This window comes from Ochlerotatus camptorhynchus, unplaced genomic scaffold, assembly GCF_037179485.1.
Source record: "Ochlerotatus camptorhynchus isolate MF236.1 unplaced genomic scaffold, CSIRO-AGI_Acam_v1.1 ptg000369l, whole genome shotgun sequence".
Taxonomy (NCBI): Eukaryota; Metazoa; Arthropoda; class Insecta; order Diptera; family Culicidae; genus Ochlerotatus; species Ochlerotatus camptorhynchus.
Window position 1 is genome coordinate 450794 of NW_027040857.1, and position 22277 is coordinate 473070.

General features: G+C 39.3%; 3 protein-coding genes across 3 annotated transcripts in view; 2 read left to right on the plus strand and 1 right to left on the minus strand.

Annotated features, from left to right (window-relative positions):
* The first annotated feature begins 2963 nt into the window (after nucleotides 1-2963).
* LOC135709977 (epimerase family protein SDR39U1) lies at nucleotides 2964-4276 on the plus strand. Its single transcript, XM_065232431.1, has 3 exons — nucleotides 2964-3104; nucleotides 3230-3906; nucleotides 3960-4276. Exons 1-3 carry the CDS (start codon nucleotides 3080-3082, stop codon nucleotides 4158-4160), a joined length of 903 nt encoding a protein of 300 aa, XP_065088503.1. The 5' UTR covers nucleotides 2964-3079; the 3' UTR covers nucleotides 4161-4276.
* On the minus strand, nucleotides 4270-6120 carry LOC135709975 (nudC domain-containing protein 1). The gene is made up of 2 exons (XM_065232429.1): nucleotides 6024-6120; nucleotides 4270-5961 (listed from the first exon to the last, which is right to left on the minus strand). The coding sequence occupies exon 2, from the start codon at nucleotides 5956-5958 to the stop codon at nucleotides 4294-4296; it is 1665 nt and encodes a 554-aa protein (XP_065088501.1). The 5' UTR covers nucleotides 5959-5961; nucleotides 6024-6120; the 3' UTR covers nucleotides 4270-4293.
* Nucleotides 6121-12679: 6559 nt separating this feature from the next.
* S6KL (S6 Kinase Like) overlaps nucleotides 12680-22277 on the plus strand; it is a 119940-nt gene continuing 110342 nt past the window's right edge. Inside the window, exons 1-4 of the mRNA XM_065232430.1 lie at nucleotides 12680-13071; nucleotides 13823-13989; nucleotides 15070-15304; nucleotides 15470-15593. Of these exons, the coding sequence (XP_065088502.1) occupies nucleotides 12928-13071; nucleotides 13823-13989; nucleotides 15070-15304; nucleotides 15470-15593 (670 nt within the window). The 5' untranslated portion in view covers nucleotides 12680-12927. The remainder of the gene's footprint in view (nucleotides 13072-13822; nucleotides 13990-15069; nucleotides 15305-15469; nucleotides 15594-22277) is intronic.

The following is a 22277-nucleotide window of genomic DNA, read 5'->3' on the forward strand; positions in this document are numbered from 1 at the left end:
TAAATGCTTTACAAACGGCGTATTCATTCATTATTCCACAAGAGTGCTTCAGGCTAACAACAAAACGAAATTGGTAGCATAGTGGTTACCGTTTCCACTTTCCAAGTAGAAGGTCGCGAGTTCAATCCCAGCCTCAACCCTTTTTTTATTTATGTTCTACTCCTAATTAATTTAAATCGTAATCGTAAATCGTATCACTTACGACAACCAATTCATAGATCTATAGAAAAGAATAGCATCCTTTCCATCGAAATTATATTTAGAGAGATGGTCAAATTTTAAATAACTATGAATGAATTAATCATTCTCACATCTCCTTGAATTAGTTAGAGTTACGGCTGGAAGTACTGATAGGTTTTCCGATTCAAGCTTTTATTGCTTATTTAGCTGCTCATATGATGTATTCTAGGATAGCTCAGATGGCAAGGCAAGCGGCTGGTGATCGGAAGGTCATGGTTCGAATCCCACGACATGTGTGTGTATGTATGTAAAATAAATTTGACAGAAATAATGACTAACGAGAGAATAAGAGATGAACTAGAATCAGGCTAAAAATCTTTATAATAAAGAAAAAAAAAAAAAAAAAAAAAAGACTAACGAGAGAACACAACCCTGCTCCGTGCCGTTCTTATTTTCGGATTAATTATCCCGTAGTTGAATAATCGTTTAATAAACGTATAATGATGTAATAATTAAACATTATTTCACATGAGAATCAAGCGTCTATATACACCTTTATACCATCGCTGTTTAAGGCAGTACAGATGTCTAATAAACGCTGAATAATCAAAAATTTGATCGAATAAGCTCTGTTTACAACTCTTGTAAGTCGAATAAAAGCTTCTCGACATACCTTATTCAACCAAATATTTTGATTTTGTGGTTGAATAAATTCTCCAGATTTGTGTGAACAAAGCCTGAACAGAAGTTATTATTCAAAATAGTATAAGTATTATTAACCATGCAGTTGAATAAAATCGTCAAGAAGTCGTTTCTACAATAGGCAATTGTTTGTTGGGGTGCATCTAAAACATTAAGTTGAGAGCACGCAATAAGCTATGCGATAAACAATAACTTATGAACATAAAAAAGTAAGAGGTTGTATCCAAGACACTACCGTAGATTTGTAGTACGATTCGATTTTGAAATCTGTGTTAGGGAAAGCGCTTTTCGCAGGCAATTGGTGATAATTTTGATCATCATTGCAACAGTTTGACATTTGTGTAATTTTAAATTGTGACTTATTGAAAATTGATAGTGTTCTTTCCAGCAAAATTTCCAATCGATTGGCTTGTTCAGAATTAAAATTCATCCACTATTGACTACTGGTCAAAACCTGACAGCTTTTTGTAACGCGGTCGATTTTGGTGAAACTGCACCCCCAATATATTGCCGAAAGACGTAAATCCTACGTCAAAAATATATTCGAACAAATAGTTTTTATACGTAATTTTCAACGGTCTTCCAGTGAAATCTGTCTATTAAGTCGAGGGGCGATCAACTTCATAAATCAGCTGAATACACACTTCGGAAAATACACAAAAAATACGTAAATGTGTACACCTTGAATCTAAAATACCTTATTAAAAAAATAGCATAAACGAACGATAACCCAAATTATTGAACTATTCTACAAATGGTTTGAATGATACTCCGAACACGTCGTTAAGCAAATTAACCTTACAATTTATATTAGGGAATGCTCAAAAATACATCGAAAATACTTTGTACACGAGAAATACATTTCATAATTAATTGAATACACTTTAATATAAAAATACACAAAGCTTAAAAATACATCAATACTTAAAATAAACCTTTTCAAGACGGATCATTCGACAGCCATTACTCGTATTCATCGGACGTGTGCTTTCTGCTCTGCTTAACTTGGTGAAAATGAGTGTAGTTCGTAAAAACAAACTTGTTGTTGACTTCAGTGTCCTTCCAGTTCGTTCCAATGCGGGAAAAGTGCAAGAACAATATTAAGCTTCAATATTCGGACGTTAGATGCCTTCAGTTTCATAACGTCCGAAATTGTGTTTTTATTGAGATTATAGACAATGAAGTTGCCTTGCGTTATGAAAAGGCGCACAACTATAAACACGCGATTCTCTGTGCGAAGAGTGAGTTCAAAATCCCGGTATAGGTGGATTGTGAAGCAGTGACCGTTCGAGTGCATGACCTTCCTCTGGCATTGCCACAAGCCACTGTTATGAACCACATGGCAAAGTACGGGACAGTGATTTCCAGTCGACATGAGAAATGGAAGCACTACTTCCCAGGATTCCTGAGCGGTGTTCGAGTTTTGCGAATGCGACTCGAAAGCGCCATTCCATCGTACATCACGGTCGACAACGAAGCAACTTATGGAATAGGAGGTAACTACGTTTTATTTGAAAAATAAAAGCGATAAGGGATCTAATTGTTAATAATGCTCATCGGCCCAAGCAATGCCTAATAGGCAAATGGGCCTTATAAATAAACGTAATAAAAATAGACGGGTATTTAGTGTTAACCATTTCTTTTCCATTGTTGCTCAAGAGAATCAACATCCCTAATAAAAATAACCATAAAAGAGAGCTTAACGACGTGTTCGGGGTATCATCCAAACCATTTGTGGGATAGTTTACCCATCCGGGATACAGTTCGTTTATGGTATTTGTTTATTAGGGATGTTAGTGAATCCAATAAACTCATATATATATTTTTTTAATCTCATGCTACAATATGCATTTGTTTACAATCTTATGCTACAAAAATTCAATTTGTAATATCGTTCATTTATGGTCTCCGTTTATAGGGTAATGGAAACCAAAACGATGAGTGTTGCCATAACTGCAACACTCACTGTAGTGTTTTTTTTTTCGCTAGCTGACTTTTGGTGTGTAGCAAATTTGTCAAAATCAGCTGACATCGGCTTAAAGAATATTTACAAATAATCACAAAGTGCAAAATACTTTCAGTTTCTCAAATAAAACAGGTAGAGTTGTTGTCTCTCGACACGCAAAAATAAGGATTCTTATGGTAAAATATCGTTAACATAATAAACGTACAGTATATTTGATCCACAGTGACCTTCATGGCCCTGAAACATGTAGTAATAGGTAAGTGACAATGAACCTGCAACTGGTAGGTCCTTGGAAAGGATTTTTGCGTGTTATATAATTTTAAAAATACTTCTATTCTAGCAACTAGTCAGACACCTACTCATATTGATTTACATTTTTAGGAGGTGGCACCGGATTCATTGGTAAGCGCTTGGTGCAAATTCTCCGAGCCGATGGATACGACGTTACTACCATCTCACGAATGCCAGCAGTTAAACATATGACCTGGCATGATTTGGAGAAAGATGGCCTCCCAGCAGGAACGTCGGCTGTGGTCAATCTAGCCGGTCAAAATGTGTTGGATCCAACAAGACGATGGACGTCAGGTTTCAAGCAGAATGTCTGGAACTCAAGGATCAACACAACGGCTGCCTGTGCCAGAGCCATCGAGAAGGCCACGGTTAAGCCAAAAGTGTTTGTCAGTATTTGCGGAGTAAGCCATTACGCAGCAGGATCGGAGCCGAATACTGAAGAATCGAAAACGGTTGAATTCGACTTTATGTCCCGATTGTGTACGGAATGGGAGAAAGCGGCAAACCTATCGGATAATTCTATCTGCCGTGTGGTGAAGGTTCGAAGCGGAGTCGTGATTGGGCGGGAAGGTGGCATGATACAGTCGTTGATTTTGCCGTTTTGGTTCGGACTGGGCGGCCCCATTGCAGATGGAAGTCATGATTTACCGTGGATTCACATACAGGATATTTGCCATTTAATAAAATTCGCGATTGAGAAACCGGAAGTCAGTGGAGTACTAAACGGAGTTGCTCCCCAGTTGATTTCGAATCGCGATTTCACCAAGGTGGGTATATATTAACCACATACAGTTTGATTACTAAAAAAGTGTCGTTTTAGGCATTTGCATCCGCCTTGATTCGTCCAGCATTATTTCCGTTGCCGGAATTTGTCCTCAATCTCATTTTCAGCAAAGAACGTGCAGTTTTGCTGACCAATGGCGCCAAAGTGGTGCCGAAACGTGTACAAGAATATGGATATGAGTACCAGTTTCCCGATATTCGTTCGGCTTGTAAGGATGTGGCTAGATTGTTTCCTTAAAACTGCAATCTCATTACCCAGCCTTTCATTCAATCACCATAACTCATTCACTTTGAAACGAAGACAATGCGTTCACAATTTACAATATCAAATAATAGAACATGTCTGCTAGAATATCCCAATCGTTTTATTTTTACTCTTCGATGCAAAGTTGCAGCACCAGGATTTCGGTTTCCAAAAGCAATATTGTGTAATCATTCTCACAGCAAATGCCTAGAATCTCGCTGCTTCCTTCCAGGGAAACCAGTTTCTGCTGACCGATGCTAACTTGAGGTCCGTTTCGATTTCTCAATCCACCTGCACTGTTGTAGCTTCCCTTATAGATGAAAACATGCCGCTGAGCTTCACAAATAACAGCATAGTTCACATCCGGCGAGCAAGACATGAACTTTCTTTGTTGCTTGGAAGCCTGTACGTAGCCAAAGGCATGTAGAGTCCCTTCGTGTCTCAGTGACCAGTCCTCTCCGGATTGCTGAAGCCAGAGACACGCATCGACATCGTAACGTAACGCTAAAGCATCTGGAAATCCCGGTCTTAACATTACCCTAAACAATGGTACATTACCGCCGAGAAACACTTTGTGTGTCGTTTCCATGGAAGTATCATCCAACCTTTCGATAGTGTATTCTGTTTCATCTCCAGCGACTCCAAAATCACATTCCTCCAGTTGAGAAGTAAGATTCGATGCCGGTGGCATATCGTGTTCCACGCGGTTACCAGTTTCTTCGGGAGCTCCAGGAAACAATAAAGGCCACATTATCCCTGGATTCGCTTTGTACAATGTTATCTGAATTTCATCCGAGTCGTTCGTCCAAGACGTCAATTCCGCATCAATGCCAGCAAACCAACTTTCTCCGTCAATGATTGTTGTTTCCCCAGATAAGGCCCTCAGTTTTAGGTTATGGTTGGACACTTGGTATTCAACTTCATCCGATTTAGGAATTTTGATGATTATATCTTCTGTTGTTTGCGACCAACTGAAAAGTACTTTTGCAGGACAGGAATTTTCGTCTGGTATAGCATCTTGTTCCATCGGCGCTTCGTCCAGGTTTGTCACAAATTTGAATGGCTTATCACTGGCAATCACCAGACCTTTACTTTTGGGTTCAAGAGCACAATAGTAAGGATACCCACGCCCCTTCAATACTTGACTGGAGTGAAACACCCAAGGCTGATTACTATCTTTTTGAACCGCTTTAACCCAGTACAAACCCGTTTTGAACGATCCATCCTCTTGCACTACTTGAGCACCTATAGCATGAATTTGTCTCTCGCCGTTGATGATCTCAAATCTACCATCCACAAGAATGCAACACCCTGGCCACTCTGGAGCAGTGCAAGTAAACTTTACATTCCACTCACCTCCCTTTCGACGATCTCCGGTATCGACTAGATGTAGTACTTTCCGACCGTCTGCTACGAGGGCATACTTTTCAGATAGGAAAACCAGTGAACTATTGTAGACTTCCTCGGATTCTTCCATATCCATGCTGAATACCTCGACCACTGGCATCAATTGTCCAGTAATATCATTATACTGAACCCAACAAACACGCCGGTTCTGATCAACGAAGTAGCAATTTCCGGGTGCCCAAGAATCACGCACCAAGAGGTTCTGGAGCCCAAACACTTGAGCGTGAAGATGCGAGTACTGGCTTTCACTTGGTCGGATACGATTTGGCTGAGAAGGTCCCGTCAGATCCGTTCGGAGGATTGGGATTGGCTCTAGAGAGAGCTTGTACCCATCGAAGTTAGGCTTCAGAAGGGAACGATCCGGGCGTAATTCCAATGTCTTCATTTTCTAGAGAATCAATAGTTGGATCATTTTACGAGTGTTTATATAAATAATATGAAAACAATTACCTGCAAGACCTTTATCCGTAAATACTTCCTTCGTAGTATTTATTGTTTTTTTATAATGCTGTTAATCTCAATCTAAAATCGAAAAGCATTGAAAGACAACAACGAGGATAATATTATTACCAATTAGGAATGGGCGATTTCGATGCGATTTTTACAGAATCGATTTTTTTGCCTCGAAAAATCGATTTTTTCCATCCGATCTTTTTCTGTTCGATGTTTGACAGAATCGATTTTTCAAAGTTGATATCGATTTTTTACTCGTTTAAACTTTTTTATAAAGCATTTTAAAAAAACAAAACGCCTAAATTACCAAAGAGAAAATAAAATCGCCGAACTCTTTTTATGTTGTTGTTGATTATGTTGAATCAAATGTTATCATTGAATTCTTGAAAAAAAATGATAAACAAAATGGTATTTCACTATCCCAAAAATATGTTTTTATTTAAAATCAAGCGATTGTAATTTCATCGTCCTTAAATTTTGCTAAACACCCTTTCAATCTTGGGCTTTATTTATTTGTTACTTTTTATGTTGTGTGTACTTTTGACCAATTCTTTCTAATTCATCCAGCTGATTTTGTTTGCAAAAAAAAAACACGCACTCCTTGATGCAAAAAAACATTGGAAAGGTGAGTTTTAATACCTACACACTAAGATTATTTAACAGATTTCTGCAAAATTTTACCGAAATCTCAACAGCTGAACGTTCGGTAAACAATTTTACAGTTTTCCTGTAATTATTTACAGATATCTGTTAAAAATTCACAGATAATTGTGAAACATTACAGGAAATCTGCGAAACTGTTTACCGAACGTTCAGCTGTTGAGATTTCGGTAAAATTTTACAGATTTCTTTAAAAATTTCTAAGTGTGTACAGAAGATTTTGAAAGCTCAGATATAGAGTTGAAGTTGAATAACACACTTAGAAAAAATCATGTAAATTTAGGTGCTATGAGCCTGACATATACGAGCGTCAATTTTGACATAAAATTGTGTCATAATAGACGTGAAATTCAACTCAATAAAACGTATTTTTCGTCGAGTAACGAACTTTTCTGTCTCGGAGCATTTAATTTTACATTACATGTTTGTTTACGTCTCATCTTTTATGTCAAAGATGGATTCCGTCACATGTAAAATTAAGTATTTCTAACTGTGAAGCTAAATATTCGCAATATTTCTTAATAATTCGGTTTCAATATTTAAATAGAGTGCAATTGTTTTTGTGAATCGGTTTTATACAAATAAATGCTCACACACATACACTAAAACAACAGGAAGAGGAATATTTCGTCTAATAGAAGATTACAAAGCATAATTCATATATTTAAAAAAAATCGATTTTACTCGAATCGACTTTTTTTTCTTTCGATATTTTAGAGGATCGATTTTATAGTCAGTTTTAGAATCGATTCGACAACATCGATTTTTTGTTTCAAAACGCCCATTCCTATTACCAATGAATAATTCAACGCATGATGAACATTTCAAAAGGTCCTATGTTTTTGATCGACGCACTTAAATTTGACACTTCAGAAATAAATACACGCTTAGAGCAACCGTAACGGTACGCTGCTAAACTCATTTTAGCAGCCCTCATCATAGCGCAGCAACCCAGTGGCAGGCGCGTAGGCAACATGTTATATTATGACAGCGGGCCCAGCACAGCAGAATAAACGATTTGAGCCCGGGACATTCTGCCTACTGTCAAACGCTGCTGTTGGTATAGACCTTGTCAGTGGCCTGTAGCGCAGCTACCGTATCGGGGGTTGCCATACGAGTAACTAAAATAGCAGTCGGCTTCTCGGTGAGAAGCGCGTTACCAAATTTAGCAGCGCGATAGCAGCGCGAGAGAAAGGTTGCTATTCGTAGAAATGTCAAAATGCTCACTACCGGTACGGACTACGGCGAGTAAATTGATAACCGCGATAGCAGCGACCGGTGTGGAGAAGAGTGACTAAACTAAGAGCAACCGTAACGGTCGTTGTCATTTGCGCGACTATTTTAACAGCGCACAGCGCTCTCATTTTAGTTGTTGTGAGCACTCATACAAATCTAGTTTTCACAGGAAATCCTATGCATGAGTGCTTATTGCAAGACAGCCTTTATTACGTGATATAAGCTGTAATGTGAACGGGGTATTAAATTAAATACCCTCACCAATAGATTTTTGCAGAAAACAATTTAATTTAATTTTAATATTATTTCTATCAAAACTACTATGCATTTTGAACAATCTTAGAAAATTTGTTAACCTTCATAGTCAACTATTCTGAATTTATCTAGGGGAAGGACAGCTCCAAGCTCCAAGTTTCCAATGGTGGAAATATTAAATATTTTAATATGTGTGATATTTGCGAATCTTATGCTTAGTCTGACAGTTGTTTTGTTGTTTTGTTGGTTTTAAGTGTACTTCTGAAATTCGTTTGATCAACAATTGATTTCGCACGAAAGGCATGTCATGGTGATCTTGCTGGCCACCGCCACCGAAATTCGCTCTTTGTTTCCATAAATTCGGTACACGGCTGCGTAGAATTCTTCCTCGTCTATGCGAACCAACGTGCTATCCTCCAATGGAACGGGAACCGACTGACTACCCTAATAAAAATTGTATGGTTAATTTGCTTAACGACGTGTTCTGGGTATCATCCAAACCATTTGTGGAATAGTTCAATGATTTGGGTTATCGTTCGTTTATGGTTATTTTTATTAGGGTACGCCGCTTCTGTAAACGGAGTCTCAGAGTGATGGTTCCATGGTCGTACTACGCTCGATTCGCCATGAGCCTTCAACTTGGATAGATTCCCGTAAAAAAAAGAACCACAGAGGCACAATGAAATGTATTCTAACCATACAATAGAATTTATTGTATTTACAATAAATCATATTGTCTACAACGATAAAATAACCATAGAATGTATTGTTTTCACTATAGAATCTATGGTAAATGGGTAAATCTACAATAGAACAAGGGGGTTGTTATGTATCTTAACCATAGGAAAAATTACTTTTTCCCGAACAAAGATAAACCATTTACCATTAATTGTATTGTTGTTTTATTGTTGAAAATTATTACTATATGGGACGTATTGTAAATCGATTGTAATGACAATATGGTAAAATTTCTTGTACAATATGTGTACAATAAGATCGATTGTTGGCAATAGATTTTGATGTAATTGTATTTTATTCTATGGTAATTGTATTGTTATTTTTTTCCGGGTTTGCTGCTGGGGAAACGTCCAGTGCCATTTTTATCATCAAAAGCCGAAAACGAAAATCTAGGCAAAAATGATGACAAACAGGAAAGCTGCAGTAAACATAAACAGCATTGAGTGTATGCGTTAAAGCAAGGTTTGTTCTGGCCACAAACATAAATTAGGTTCATTTCAAACGTATTCCATGTTTGAAGTCATGTGAAATCAATGTTTAAAATAAAAATAATGTTACGTTTATTTCAAAAATATTCATGTTGAAAATAAACGTTTTTTATTTTTGTTTGGTTTGACAGCTATGCGAACAATAATAAATATGTTTATTTTAAACATGCTTCTCATGTTTAAAATAAACATACATATTTTGGAATTATTAAGTAGTTGAGTGCAGGGTAAAGCAAAATAAAACGGTTTGCAAAGAAATGAAAAAAAAAAACAAAGATCTTCAGGCAGGGCATCTTAATTCCTGCTCTTTTTCGGGTGCGATTAAGGGTGACCTGTGGGTATTGGGGTCCTGGTCCGGGATGCGAGGACCCGTTGGGGTGGGTGTCCAGTCCAGTGGAACCGGTACAAATTTGTGTTATAAGCGTCGTTTTGCCGTTTCTGCCACTGGTCCTCATACCGGTTTCTTTCCATGTTCGGTATCGGAGGAGGATCCGGAATGGATTCGGAATGGATGGCCGTTTTCTGTTGAGGTTGAGCAAAGCTGGGGCAACTTTTTCCGAATGTAACAAGAAGGAAATAAAAAGGCATGACACCACAGGAGTGGAACTTCGAATCAGAAAGTGGCTCCACTGGTCATTTGCGAACACTAGCGCACCTAGCGGTAGAAGGCATCTTCGGCCTGCAGTTAAGATAGGCAGCATGCTATGATAGTGTGAGTGCACATAGAAAGCCCATGTGGAACGCTACCACATCACATCGCTCGTTGAGCAGAAAAACGAGCACTTTTTGATTCACCGATTTGTTTGCACTTCCCCTTCTGTTCTGTGATGACACGCTAAAAACCGTTTACCCAAATCCTATATTGTTGAAATAAACATGCTTATGAATTTAATTCAAACATAAATATTTTAGTTTTAAAGATGCTTTCAATTGATCATTTTAGATGGTCAAGTTTTGAAACCACCACAGCATGCTTTTGGCGCTACTGTATATGGATGATCAAATGTAAAATACTGTGGTAGCCACAGCATAGTTCTGTCAAAAACTCAGCATTTTCATTGATCCATTCACTTTGAATAATTCTAGATAGAGCTGGAATTAGGGCGTAGCAGCTTTTGTAAACAATGACTTCCATCGAATATTTCTAGGAATTCAAGGCACGCCCACGCAGACCAACATAACCATCGTACACAGCAAAAAAAGTTGTTGAATATTACATCGAAACTGATGCAACCAGGTCAATCCATCGGTTGTGTAATATCACATTGTACGATGTACATCGATTTTGCGAACAAAATTACATCCATTGATGTAATATTGTACCTACTTTTTGCTATTACATCATTATTTCATACATCAGCTTGAATTACGTTGATCGATATTACATTTTTTTTTGCTGTGTATAGGGAAAGTCTTTCCCTAGCCGATGAGGATGTTGGTTTGCGTGGGTGAGCCTTGAATTTCAAGAAATCATCAAGAGAAGTCATTGTTTACAAAAGCTGTTACGCCCTTATTCCAGCTCTATCTAGAATTTATATGTTTAGAGTATAAACATTTATATTTTTGTTTTGAATGAACAAAATTCGTATCCGTGTATCTATGATATTGCTAGTGTATGGTTCCCGTTTATTAGGGTAGTCAAGTAGTGAGCCAATTTAAAATAGTTACTTTCGTATTGATTGTTGCTATTATTCCAGTGTTTCTAAGTTTAACCATAGAGGTAACTGTAAGACTAGTTGGTCCCGAAGAAACGTGGTCAACTTTTTGGCTCAGCTCTGGTACTATCTTCGGTCCCAAGCTAATCGATTCACCCCTCGAAACATAGGAAAATCCACTAGCCCCTCATTTTATCTGTCAAACTTTCATAGCGAATCAAAACAAACATAGTGTAGTACTGGAATTTTGACTAGGATGGGGTACGTTAATCGATTTGCTTGGGACCAATAGGCTAGTCAAGTAGTGAGCCAATTAAAAATCGTTAGTTTCGTATTGATTGTTGGTTTAACTACCCTAATAAACAAATACTGTAAACGAACTGTATCCCGGATGGGTAAACTATCCCACAAATGGTTTGGATGATACCCCGAACACGTCGTTAAGCTCTCTTTTATAGTTATTTTTATTGGGGTATGGTCCTTGTTTCAGTGTAGTTACTGAGCAACCGTAACGGTCGTTGTCATTTGCGCGACTATTTTAACAGCGCACAGCGCTCTCATTTTAGTTTAGTCACTCTTCTCCACACCGGTCGCTGCTATCGCGGTTATCAATTTACTCGCCTTTGTCCGTACCGGTAGAGAGCATTCTGACATTTCTACGAATAGCAACCTTTCTCCCGCGCTGCTAAATTTGGTAGCGCGCTTCTCACCGAGAAGCCGACTGCTATTTTAGTTACGTGTATGGCAACCCCCGATACGGTAGCTGCGCTATGATGAGGGCTGCTAAAATGAGTTTAGCAGCGTACCGTTACGGTTGCTCTAAAACATTTGTTTCAGTGTTGAGTTTTCCGAACTCAGACGCCCAATATTAATATACAAAGGCATTTCAAGCTGAACATTGCATTAGGTCGTAGGTAAAATTGACAAATTCTCGTCGTCGACTTTCTCTTTGCATTCCCACGGCCAAGTAAAGACATTCTTAGGTATTTTCAGCACACAGATTGATAAATGAAGCTGTTATTGCCTGTTGCACACCAAATTGGACTAATAAGCGCGTTTTCACTTATTAAAAAGTGTGATAAAACTGCACTGCACAAAAAACTGTCTAATCGTCTTGGTGTCTTCGGTGCACTTATTCTTTATGATGCAAGCAATAAGTGCTCCGAAGACATCAAAACGATTTGACGGAAACGTACACTTTTATCACACTTTTTGCATTTTTGGGACAGTCCAGTTTCATATGCAATCAGCAATATCTAGCATTCAATACAACAAACACTGCAAGAAACGGTTCTGGGATCAAGTTATTATCGAAAGAGAAAGTCGACGAAGAGAATCGATAAATGTTACTTAGGACCAAGGGGGGGAGGTGGCTGTCAAATACGAACAATCTTCGCCTACCTCGCATAACTGGTTCCAAACGTAAACAAGCCATAAGAAACCTACAGGGTTTGTTTACGTTTGGAGCCAGTTTCATACAAGATGATCAGTAGGCTGATTTGACAGCACATCCCCCCCTAGCTTAGGACGTAATGCAATGTCCAGCTTGATTAATTATGAAACGTCAAATTTTGACGTTTCATCTTTCATTTTCGTCATTTTTCAAGGAAAAGCGAAAAAGCTGTGAAAGTGCCAAACAAAACGTAAGACAAGAAACGGAAAAATATAAAATTTAGATTTCATCGTTTAATTTGCAAATTAGTCTAAAATTTTCGTGTGTTTATGGTTGGAAAGCTGTGGAATGGTTTGATAAAAGTAATCGGAAGAGGTAGTGTTTGTTATTTTCCTGCGGAAACGCGCAGAAGTATGCGGATTTTTCGATTTTAGCTGTTCGCAAATAGAGAAACAGTTCAGCACCTTTGTCATTTTATGGGAAACGCTAGCAGCAGCAACTCAGTTACTCAGAACCAGCAAGAATTAAGGGAAGCTGCTTGTGCGAAATCATCATCGTCATCGTCATCTCATTTGATAGCGACAAGTGTAGCAGCTCAAAATAAGGCAAACCACACAGAGGTAAATATTTCGAGTTTTACGTTTATCATTTGCATATCTATAGGTACCTATCCACTATAAAGCCCTCTAGTTAAAGTATGGACGATTGTAACCAACCACAAAACTGAAAAAAAGCTGTTCTAATGCAAAGCGGTGCATTTTGACGGTTCGATTGGAACAACTTTGACAGACGTCCATACTTGAACTGTAGGGCTTTAAACCACTAGGGTCATGATTCATGGCTGAAAAGTAATTTGTTTACTCTCAAGTTTTTATGCGATTTTTTTGCCAGCAGTTATGCTCGGTTGCAAAAAAATCATGAAAATCAACCGTAAAAAATATACTACCCCTTCAATTTGTGTACTCTTAGTCCTGACAAAAGGCCTATTTACCAGGCTTAATTCCCGGGATAGAAATGTCTCGTACTCGTACCATTTTCCAACGGGTTGGATTTGACCCTATTGGTACTCACATTAGACACACTCGGTATGTAACCCTCAGCGCACACCCATCATTCTTAGCTAAGTCAAATGTTATGAGAATTGAATATCAAAAATCAATCATATCGAGTACCTGGGTCCTGGGACTTCATTAGTGTGATCCGGAAATTTTCTTAACTGCGGATTCAAAGTTCTTCGTGAACATCTAAATACACACGCAAGTTCAAATCTCAATGGAAGTGGAGGATTCTCGTGTATTTAATTTCCACATTTAAACCTAAACCTTTTTCGACTTTCCATGTGACATTTTTTTTCCTCGATAATGATTTCAGTTGAGACGTTCGATCAGCTTGGATGGATTATCTGGTCGTTTGAATGAAAGCTTCCGAAGGATTTACAGCTCACTATCCTGCACGTCCTTGAACACAACTGGATCACACAAAAGGCATTCAACCGATCAATCCTGCAGTCGACCTTGGAGTCGTGTTTCACGAAGAAGGTACAGTATAAAGTAAAATAATGGTGTTGGCTTTATGACTGTGCTTGTTGTTGTTTTCCTTTGTGAGTAACGCAATGATCATGATTGTAATGAATGATCAGCTGTGAGAAGCGTAATCTTGCTTTGCGTATTTCATGTATATACTCGACAGGCCAACGCTAAACATAAACTGGTAGTTTATTGGTCCAGGATTAGCATTTTCTCTTATTTTAAAATAAATGTAGCTAGTAAAAAATATAAATTTTCCAATATTTCAAAAGCGCAAAACTGCTTTTGTAATCAATGAATTTAGCCGTAAATTTATTAGTTTGGAGAGCGGGCTGTTATTTTCAAGAATTCGGCGGTTGAAATCATTGTTTACAAAAGCAGATTTGCCCTAATGAAATGTTAGCATCTTAATGTTCTATCCATGCTAATAAAATCTATTATTTAAAATTCTATATGATGGGAAACATATGAAATGCTATAAATGTCAAGTCATTCATGTCCTTTCACAGTTAGGTATTTGTCGTAAAAGCCGGCAAAATACAAGCTAGTAAACAAAATAACTCACCGTGAGGTTATTATGCGGGTTAGAGTTGTTTTTATTTGTTTTGATAATGTGATAATGTGATGACTGGCAGGTTTGATACATTAATGAAGAATAACTCGACAAAATAAGATTGCGTAAAATGAATCTCAACTGATCTTCTTCGTTTGTCGAGTTTTTCTTCAGTTTTGAAGAACCTGACTATCAGAGTTTATTAGAGTTGTGTATCGTCTATCAGATCACTCCTTGGTTCAATCTGTTATCAAGGTCATCATAGATCAAGAAGTCAAAGAGAAGTTGAGGAAGTTAGAAGGAAAGTTAGTGACTATTATATTTTTTTATAAGAGTGTTCGTTTCTGTTTGTTACTTACACCCCTTTCCTACGAATCCCCTCAAGTATAAATTCATTATAAGATAATTGTAAACAAAATGTTGACCTATCAGATTACAAGACAAGGGAAGCGTACGAATTCTTCCATCACCTTATGAACTTAAAGTGTAAAATCATTATAAAGAATACTTTTATTTAAAACTGTTTCCCCCCATTATAGGTGGCATGACTCAACACTAGCTGACGATAGGCTTCTGTCGAAAACATGTTGGCCAGTTACGCATGCTGAAGCGCTTTTTTTGCCACATTTTCCGATAGATAGTAACGCTGAGCGTCAATATAGCATAGTCAATCACGTTGCTAATGGAGCTTTTGGAAAAGTGTTTAGAGTAAGGAGTATCACTCAGAGTGAAGAAGAGAAGGATTTTGCACTGAAAGTTTTTAGTAAATCAGAGGTATGTGTAAACCATGGTGGTGTCGATGTAAACAGGCGAGGCAATGAAAATTTTCCGTCTCTTTCGTTCTACAGCAGATTAAATAACCTCACCTGTTTACATCTCATTGTCTATAAACTGTATCATTTCATGCAAATTTTAACCAATTTAAATGATCGATTTTAGATTATCAACGGTAATGCAATTCGCCAGCTGAAGGACGAAGTTGATATTCAAACTATTTGTGGACATCATCCGTTTTTGGCCAAATGCGTTCGTTACTGGCAGACTAAGAAAAAGGTGTTCCTACGTAAGTATGAAATAAATCTGTTTTGTTTGCTTCTCTAGTGTGCATGTGTACTAGTTCAAGTTCAAATTCCTATATCAACGATATGTATTCCGAACGCACTCATCTCTTCGTAGAAATCTGAATCATTTATGAAAAACAAAATCAGCCGGTTCATCCTCGGTGAGCAAGCTACTAGTTTTGAAGCTGAAAAGTGTCGCCTCTTTGCTCAACATTTCATGAGTTCATTCAACGAAACCTTGGCCCTCACCAAATCAATTTAAGATTGTCACAAGTGATACACTCAAAGAGATACATTCGAGCTCCGTTCTTTTCACGTTATTGAATATACCATCAATCTGGCTCTTCAAAGGTTGAAACTCTCGGCATTCCTGCCTCCGTTCTGAAGTTGTGTTCGAAAACGTTGCTTACTCCCAGTGTTCGGGAAATCATTCTCAAATCTCATTCATTGAGTCTCCTTGCGAGAATATACTCACGTGCTAATGTGGCAAACAAAATTCACGCTTGAGATTCTCAAGTATATTCACGAACTCACACTCACAACGTAGGAAAATCACTCTAACTTTAAACTCATAAAAACCACTCAAACGTCAATTGATACCATGGTTATGCATGTTTTGTTAGTTCTCCAACCCCTGATGCACAAACAATAGTAATAACAATAAATAATGCCAAAATATAAATAAATGAATTTTTGAACCTGAAAACTCATTGGTGATTTTTGCGACGTAAAATTTTGCAAGGAAAAACTCATAGGCGCATAAACTCATGCATGAGTTTTGAGTTTTTAAGTTTTTCCGAACGCTGCACTCCCTTGGCGATGCTATTTAATTTGTCTTTGTAGGAGAGTAAATTTCGTGACGCGTGAAAATTTTCGTATAAGTACTCTGTTTACAGAAAAGGCGACTACTAAATTTACAGAGGCGAGTCACATCATTATGTTGCTGCTCCAAAGTATCCGAGATAGGCCCTTTTCAGATCTTGTAAAAACTAAATTTCCATGGCTCAGCATGGATTCTACCTAAAACGGTTAGTTACGACAAATTTGACCAAATTCGTGTAGCTCTGCGGTCAAACCATGAATTCTGGTGGACAAGTAGATGTTGTATACACTGATCTGATCCCAAGGCTGCATTTTTTTCGAGTGGATCACTGCAATCTTTTGAGCAAGCTTGAGACATTCAGTGGTTCATATCGTACCTTTCGGACCGCTCGCTTTACGTTAAGATGAGAACTACTCGTTCTGAAGTAGGTATTCTCGACCGTTTCCGGTGTTCCCCAATAAAGTAATGAATTTTCTTGTCTAATGCTAATGTCCAATTCTAAGTTGACGACGTCAAGATGTACATGGATCAACACAATTTCATCACTGATTGTGAAAAGTTGCAGCTGATTACAGGGCTGTTAGTCACTAATAAGTCTCTTTTTCAAGACCAAGTCACTTAAGTCACTTTCGCCCTTCCCCTTACATAGATTTTGCACCTTGGTGCTGGTGGGCGGGCTTAATTTTATGCTTTATAGTGGAGTGTTGGAGACGGTTGGTTTATGGCCGGCGTTGCTGGCTCATGCCGCGATAGAATGGTGCCATGGGCAGGCGATGGGGATTACAAGGCTTCCCCTCTCAGATGAACCACTGCATGAGAGAAACAAAGATCTAGTCTGGCAGTGATAGTATCACTCTTGTTACTCCTTTGTTTGAGAGTCGCATTGTAGTACGCTTACGTGTAGGCACTGACGTTGGGTGCGATACTGGCAGGTGTTGCCGCAAATCACTCTTAGTTTATTTAGTTTTACACAGATAGATTTATTTGGGTTTGCAAGGGAATTAAACTATTGAAATATTTCAGAAAGTGACCAACAGTGCTTCTTCTATTTGCGTGACAAGCTTTCATTGTTGTTTTCTCGTTGAAGTATTACTCAGAGAACAATGTTATTTACCATTTTTGTACATGGTATTGTAACTAATCTTATAGGGTAAATGCCGGCTTCGGCATACATTGACTGTTTTCGGCAACCAAAATTTAAACGATAATTTAACTATGTTTTCCCAACAACACCCTTCCCTGAATGTATCCAAACGATTCTTTAGTCTTTCAGCTTCAATCTGATTATATTTGTACGACCGAGAAATCCTATTATGCCAGATTTTTCTTCAAATGAAGCATACGCACTACAAAATTGGGCTGATTTCGAGTTGCCGATAATAGAACAGCTGGTTAACACGCAGTTCTAATGGGAAGGTTGCCGAAGAAAAAGAGACTGCCGACAATAGTCACACTCACCTGAGAAGTTTGAAGCGTTGTAAAAAAGCTTTCAAACCGTTTTGAAAAATTCTGTCCATTGGAATGGATAGAGAAGCAAGTAGCAGATGAATATAAACAAACAGACACGCCATATATGTGCGTGACGCTGAAAAAATGCTAATAGAAGTGCGGACGCTGCTTAGATTGACGAGAATACGTAAATTCCCCTATATGCTTCATTTTGATTGATTTGTTTATTTGTTATGTTTGCATCAACAGTGATGTGTTGTAAAAAAGTACAGATTATACAGACTACATATAATACAGTTACAAACGAAAATAACAAGGAAAGCATTGTCAAGTTACTAAAAATGTATAAGTCCAAACATTTTCACTTAGCTGTTGGGCGTCAAGCGCCTTCGGTCAGCAAAAAAGGCAGAGAAACTTCGGCCAAGCATATTCCGTGTCAAGTGGAAATCGAACATCGACGCTACTCGGTTGAACATTCGCTACAAGCCGTAAATAGCGCTCCCTAAGCTATAATTAGTTCGAAGAAGGATAAGACTGTTGCGTAGTGATCGAGGTTGAACATTAATGTTCACTTGTTGCAGAATTACTTCGCAGTCGATTCTTCCTTGCAGAGTATCGGCGACGGTTAAGGCTCTGAAAACATCTCTTCGGATTCGTAATGGTTCGACATTGATCAATTGGCAGCGATTCCCGTAGCTTGGAAGACGAAGTGGATATCTCCAAGGCAGCTTACGGAGCGCTAAGCGAAGAAAACGTCGTTGCACAGATTTAATTCTCTCGGCCCCATTATTGTAGTTCGGGCTCCAGGCTGCAGAGCAGTATTCCAACGTAGATCGTACGAGAGAGCAATAGAGCGATTTCAAGCAGTAAATGTCTGTGAAGTTCTTAGTAAAAGCCAAGAGTTCTGGACGCTTTGTCGACGACTTATGATATATGGTGTGAGTATGTCAGCTTTGAATCCAGAAAAACGCCTAAGTCTTTTACCCAATGCACCCGTTCGATAGTCGTGTCTAGTAGTTTGTAGTTGTAAATAATCGGTTGTTTCTTGCGTGAGAAAGTAATGATTGTACACTTAGCTGGGCTGACCACCAGTCGGTATAGACTACACCAGTCAGCAAAGATGTCAATCTGATTTTGGAGAGAATCGGCGAGTGAGGGGATGCGCAGCAAAACTTTCAGATCGTTTGAAAATAATAATCGAGGATGTTCTGAGGCATACAATCTTTGATCACGCCTTCCTTCGGAAGGGAAGTAAAGCCGTTGGTCCCCGGTTCATGAGTTGATGGGTCGATAGGTAGGGTCCAGGTGTGGGAGCTGCCTCTCTGGCGTCGGTAGCATTGATGCTCAGCACGGAAAACAAGATCGACGGAAAAACAAATAAAGGAAAAAAAAAACCTCTGTACGTTTATTTTCCAACTTTTACTATTAACTACTGTTACTCCGACTATCCCCTACTTGAAACACTATTCCTCCCTATCCGGCATCTTAAGCAGGATTCAATTGCTCCCTGTGATTATTAGTCTGTCCTGTGGTGTCAAATATTTACCTCTACCCTTGTGCAGCATGTACAGTGTTGTTTCACTGGAGACCTTGCCCTAAGATCAGGGATGCCATTCTCCCCAGTGTAAGCAGGGTGATGAGTTGAAAAGACACCTCGCACTATGACAAAAGCAAACTCACCCGAGAGATCTTTATTTTGTTTTCAGTTTCTATCGCTTCTCCCACTTCGCAAACAAATACAGTTTCTGACCTTGCACCTCCACCAGTCCAACACACCGGAGCGTATAAGTGATCACTACGGAGCACCGTAGAGAGTTCGTTTTCCTCACCGGGGAGAATCACCCCGGTGAAGACTTTGGTTGTTAGTTTGTTGCTAAGAGGATGAGGAGACAACTGACTTACTCTTTTATCTCTATTTCTATCTTACGCATTTCAAATCGGCCAATCACGAGCTGGTTCGCGTTTGACAGAAGAGTGATTCGTTTTCGCCCCCGTATTGTCTTCTTTTCCTCTTAGGTTTGTTGCATACAAAGATTTTTTAAAGGTTACTTTTTCTATTAAGGTACAGTAGTCAATTATAGTATTGTAACGTACAGTAGTTAATTATTGCTATTGTCAAAATTTTGGTGTATACATTTTTGGAAATGCGAATACGGGAAGTGCATCAGCGCACCATTATTGAAATTTGCTTCAGTTTAGTCGACAGACAGACATGGGACAGAGATCGATTAGGATAACAGCGGGAGTTCCACAAGGCTCCATCCTTGATCCAACGCTCTGGACCGGGATGTACAACGGCGTGCTAACGCTGAAGCTGCCCAATGGAGTTGAGATCGTTGGCTTTGCGGACGACATCGTCTTGACGGTAACAGGCGAGACGCTGGAAGAGGTGGAAGTGCTGGCGACCGAGGCGATCGACATGATTGGTAACTGGATGTAAGGAGCGAAGCTGCAGATAGTCCATCATAAAACGGAAGTTCTATTGGACAGTAACTGTAAAGCAGTACAGCGGGAAGATATAACCGTCCGGGGCATGCCGTAACCTCAAAGTGGAAGACAGCGAGTGCTACAGGCGGAGGGAAGCCGGAAGAGTACGGAAAGTTGTGAGAGCGGAGTCGTTGGCTAAGTGGTAACAGGAGTGGAACACGGCAGAGAACGGTAGATGGACACGTAGACTAATAAAGAGATGAACCAGCCTCTGGCTGAAAGTCTCGCTATTAAAGGTAACCTAACCTAACCACGTAGACTAATACAGATTTTTTTTCAACCTGGGTGAACAGAAATCACGGAGACGTCAAATTCCACCTAACGCAGTTCTTGTCTGGCCGCGGCTGCTTCAGGAAGTATCTGCATCGGTTCGGACACGCAGTGTCACCCCTCTGTTCGGAGTGTGGCAACGTGGATGAAACGCCGGAGCATGTGGTCTTCGACTGTCCAAGGTTCGAGACAGTTTTGTGAAGGGAGATGCCCGTCCGTAACGTGGAGAACGTCGTCGATGAAATGTGTCGAGAGGAAGGCACTTGGAATGCCGTCAGCAGCTGCAGCGAAAATGGAGAGAACACCCGATGAATGTTGACGAGATGCCGCTTCAAGTTGAATACCGTGACCACTTTTAATGTTTTTCCATTTGCCCTGCAAAGCACAACATTCACAACCACCTTTTCGGTACCGTCCTCAAACCGCACTAAACTCTGCAATAGAAAAGCTTTCGGTGAAATGACGTTCGGTGAAATGGCATTCGGCCAAATTTTCCATCGTAAAATTTTTTTTTCGCCCCTCCCTAGCTCAAAACTTGGCTACGCTCTGTCTTTGTATTCGTTTTTCAGCCATTTTATTGATGTTTTCACTCACTCACGTCAAGCTCTGCCGGAATCTTTGGAGAAACAATAACGCATTTGCGCTGCCATCTTTCTCACGGAAGTTAGTGTATAAACAGACAAAAAGTGAACTGTCAACATTCTCACTCTCTCGTGCTGTGTCTAAAAATCTCTCCAGTGGTGCCAGGAAAAATCTCCGAGTTGGCAAGCAGAGATTCACCTCAGAGAATGATATCTCTTGCACCCGGGTGATTCTCCCTAGATAATTTTCAACTCTGCCTAAGATCCCCTTCTGTGCTTGAACATGAAAATGAAAATGAAAATGAAAGTCACTTAAGTCACTTTTACTTGTAAGCAGTCACTGGTTTCAATTTTTTCAGCATAAATTTATTTCAAGATTGATAATTCTTCCTGCAGTATGTCTGCCTGGCTTTCCTTGCTTGAGGATCGGGACCACGAGACTGTGCTTCACATACTGAGGCAGGGAGTTGTTCAGCCACTCCTGGTTGATTAGATCTAGAAGCTTGCGTCTTCCTTCTGGTTATAAATTCCGGAGCAAAGGATAACCAACCTCATTCGGGCCCGCAGAATAGCCTTTAGTCTTTGAAAAGGTTAGAGCGAGCTTGTTCATCCGGAAGGGTTCGTTTATTTCCGGTACAATTGCTTCCTCCGGAATAGGCATGCTGGCAATAGAAGGTGTCAAAACACCTTTTATCCTACGGAAGCGTTCTTCGTAGCCTCCTGTGGCTGATAAAGAGGCGAAGTATTCTCCAAGCACATCAGCAATAGTGTCTGGATCGCGGGTAATTCCTCCTTCATATTAAAGTGCGATTCCCTGGTTTTTTCTCTTCCCACTTAAAGCATTCCCTAATAAAAAAACAACTATAAAAGAGAGCTTAACGACGTGTCCAAGGTACCATTCAAACCATTTGTGGGAAAGTTTACCCATCCGGCATACAGTTCGTTTATGGTATTTGTTTATTAGGGTGAACCTTTCCCCACAAATCATCTGCCTATTAGTTTGGGCTGATTCCATTGAAAAAGTTATTCCAGCTTTGGGCTTTCGCTTCCCGTTTAGTTTGCCGACATTCGTTCCT

Excerpts from the sequence above, each read along its gene's own strand:
- LOC135709975 (XM_065232429.1), bottom strand. The coding sequence starts at position 5,958 with ATGAAGACATTGGAATTACGCCCGGATCGTTCCCTTCTGAAGCCTAAC.
- LOC135709977 (XM_065232431.1), top strand. The coding sequence starts at position 3,080 with ATGGCCCTGAAACATGTAGTAATAG. Across the intron at positions 3,105-3,229 it reads CCTGAAACATGTAGTAATAG|GAGGTGGCACCGGATTCATT; the intron begins GTAAGTGACAAT and ends TTACATTTTTAG. Across the intron at positions 3,907-3,959 it reads CGAATCGCGATTTCACCAAG|GCATTTGCATCCGCCTTGAT; the intron begins GTGGGTATATAT and ends GTGTCGTTTTAG.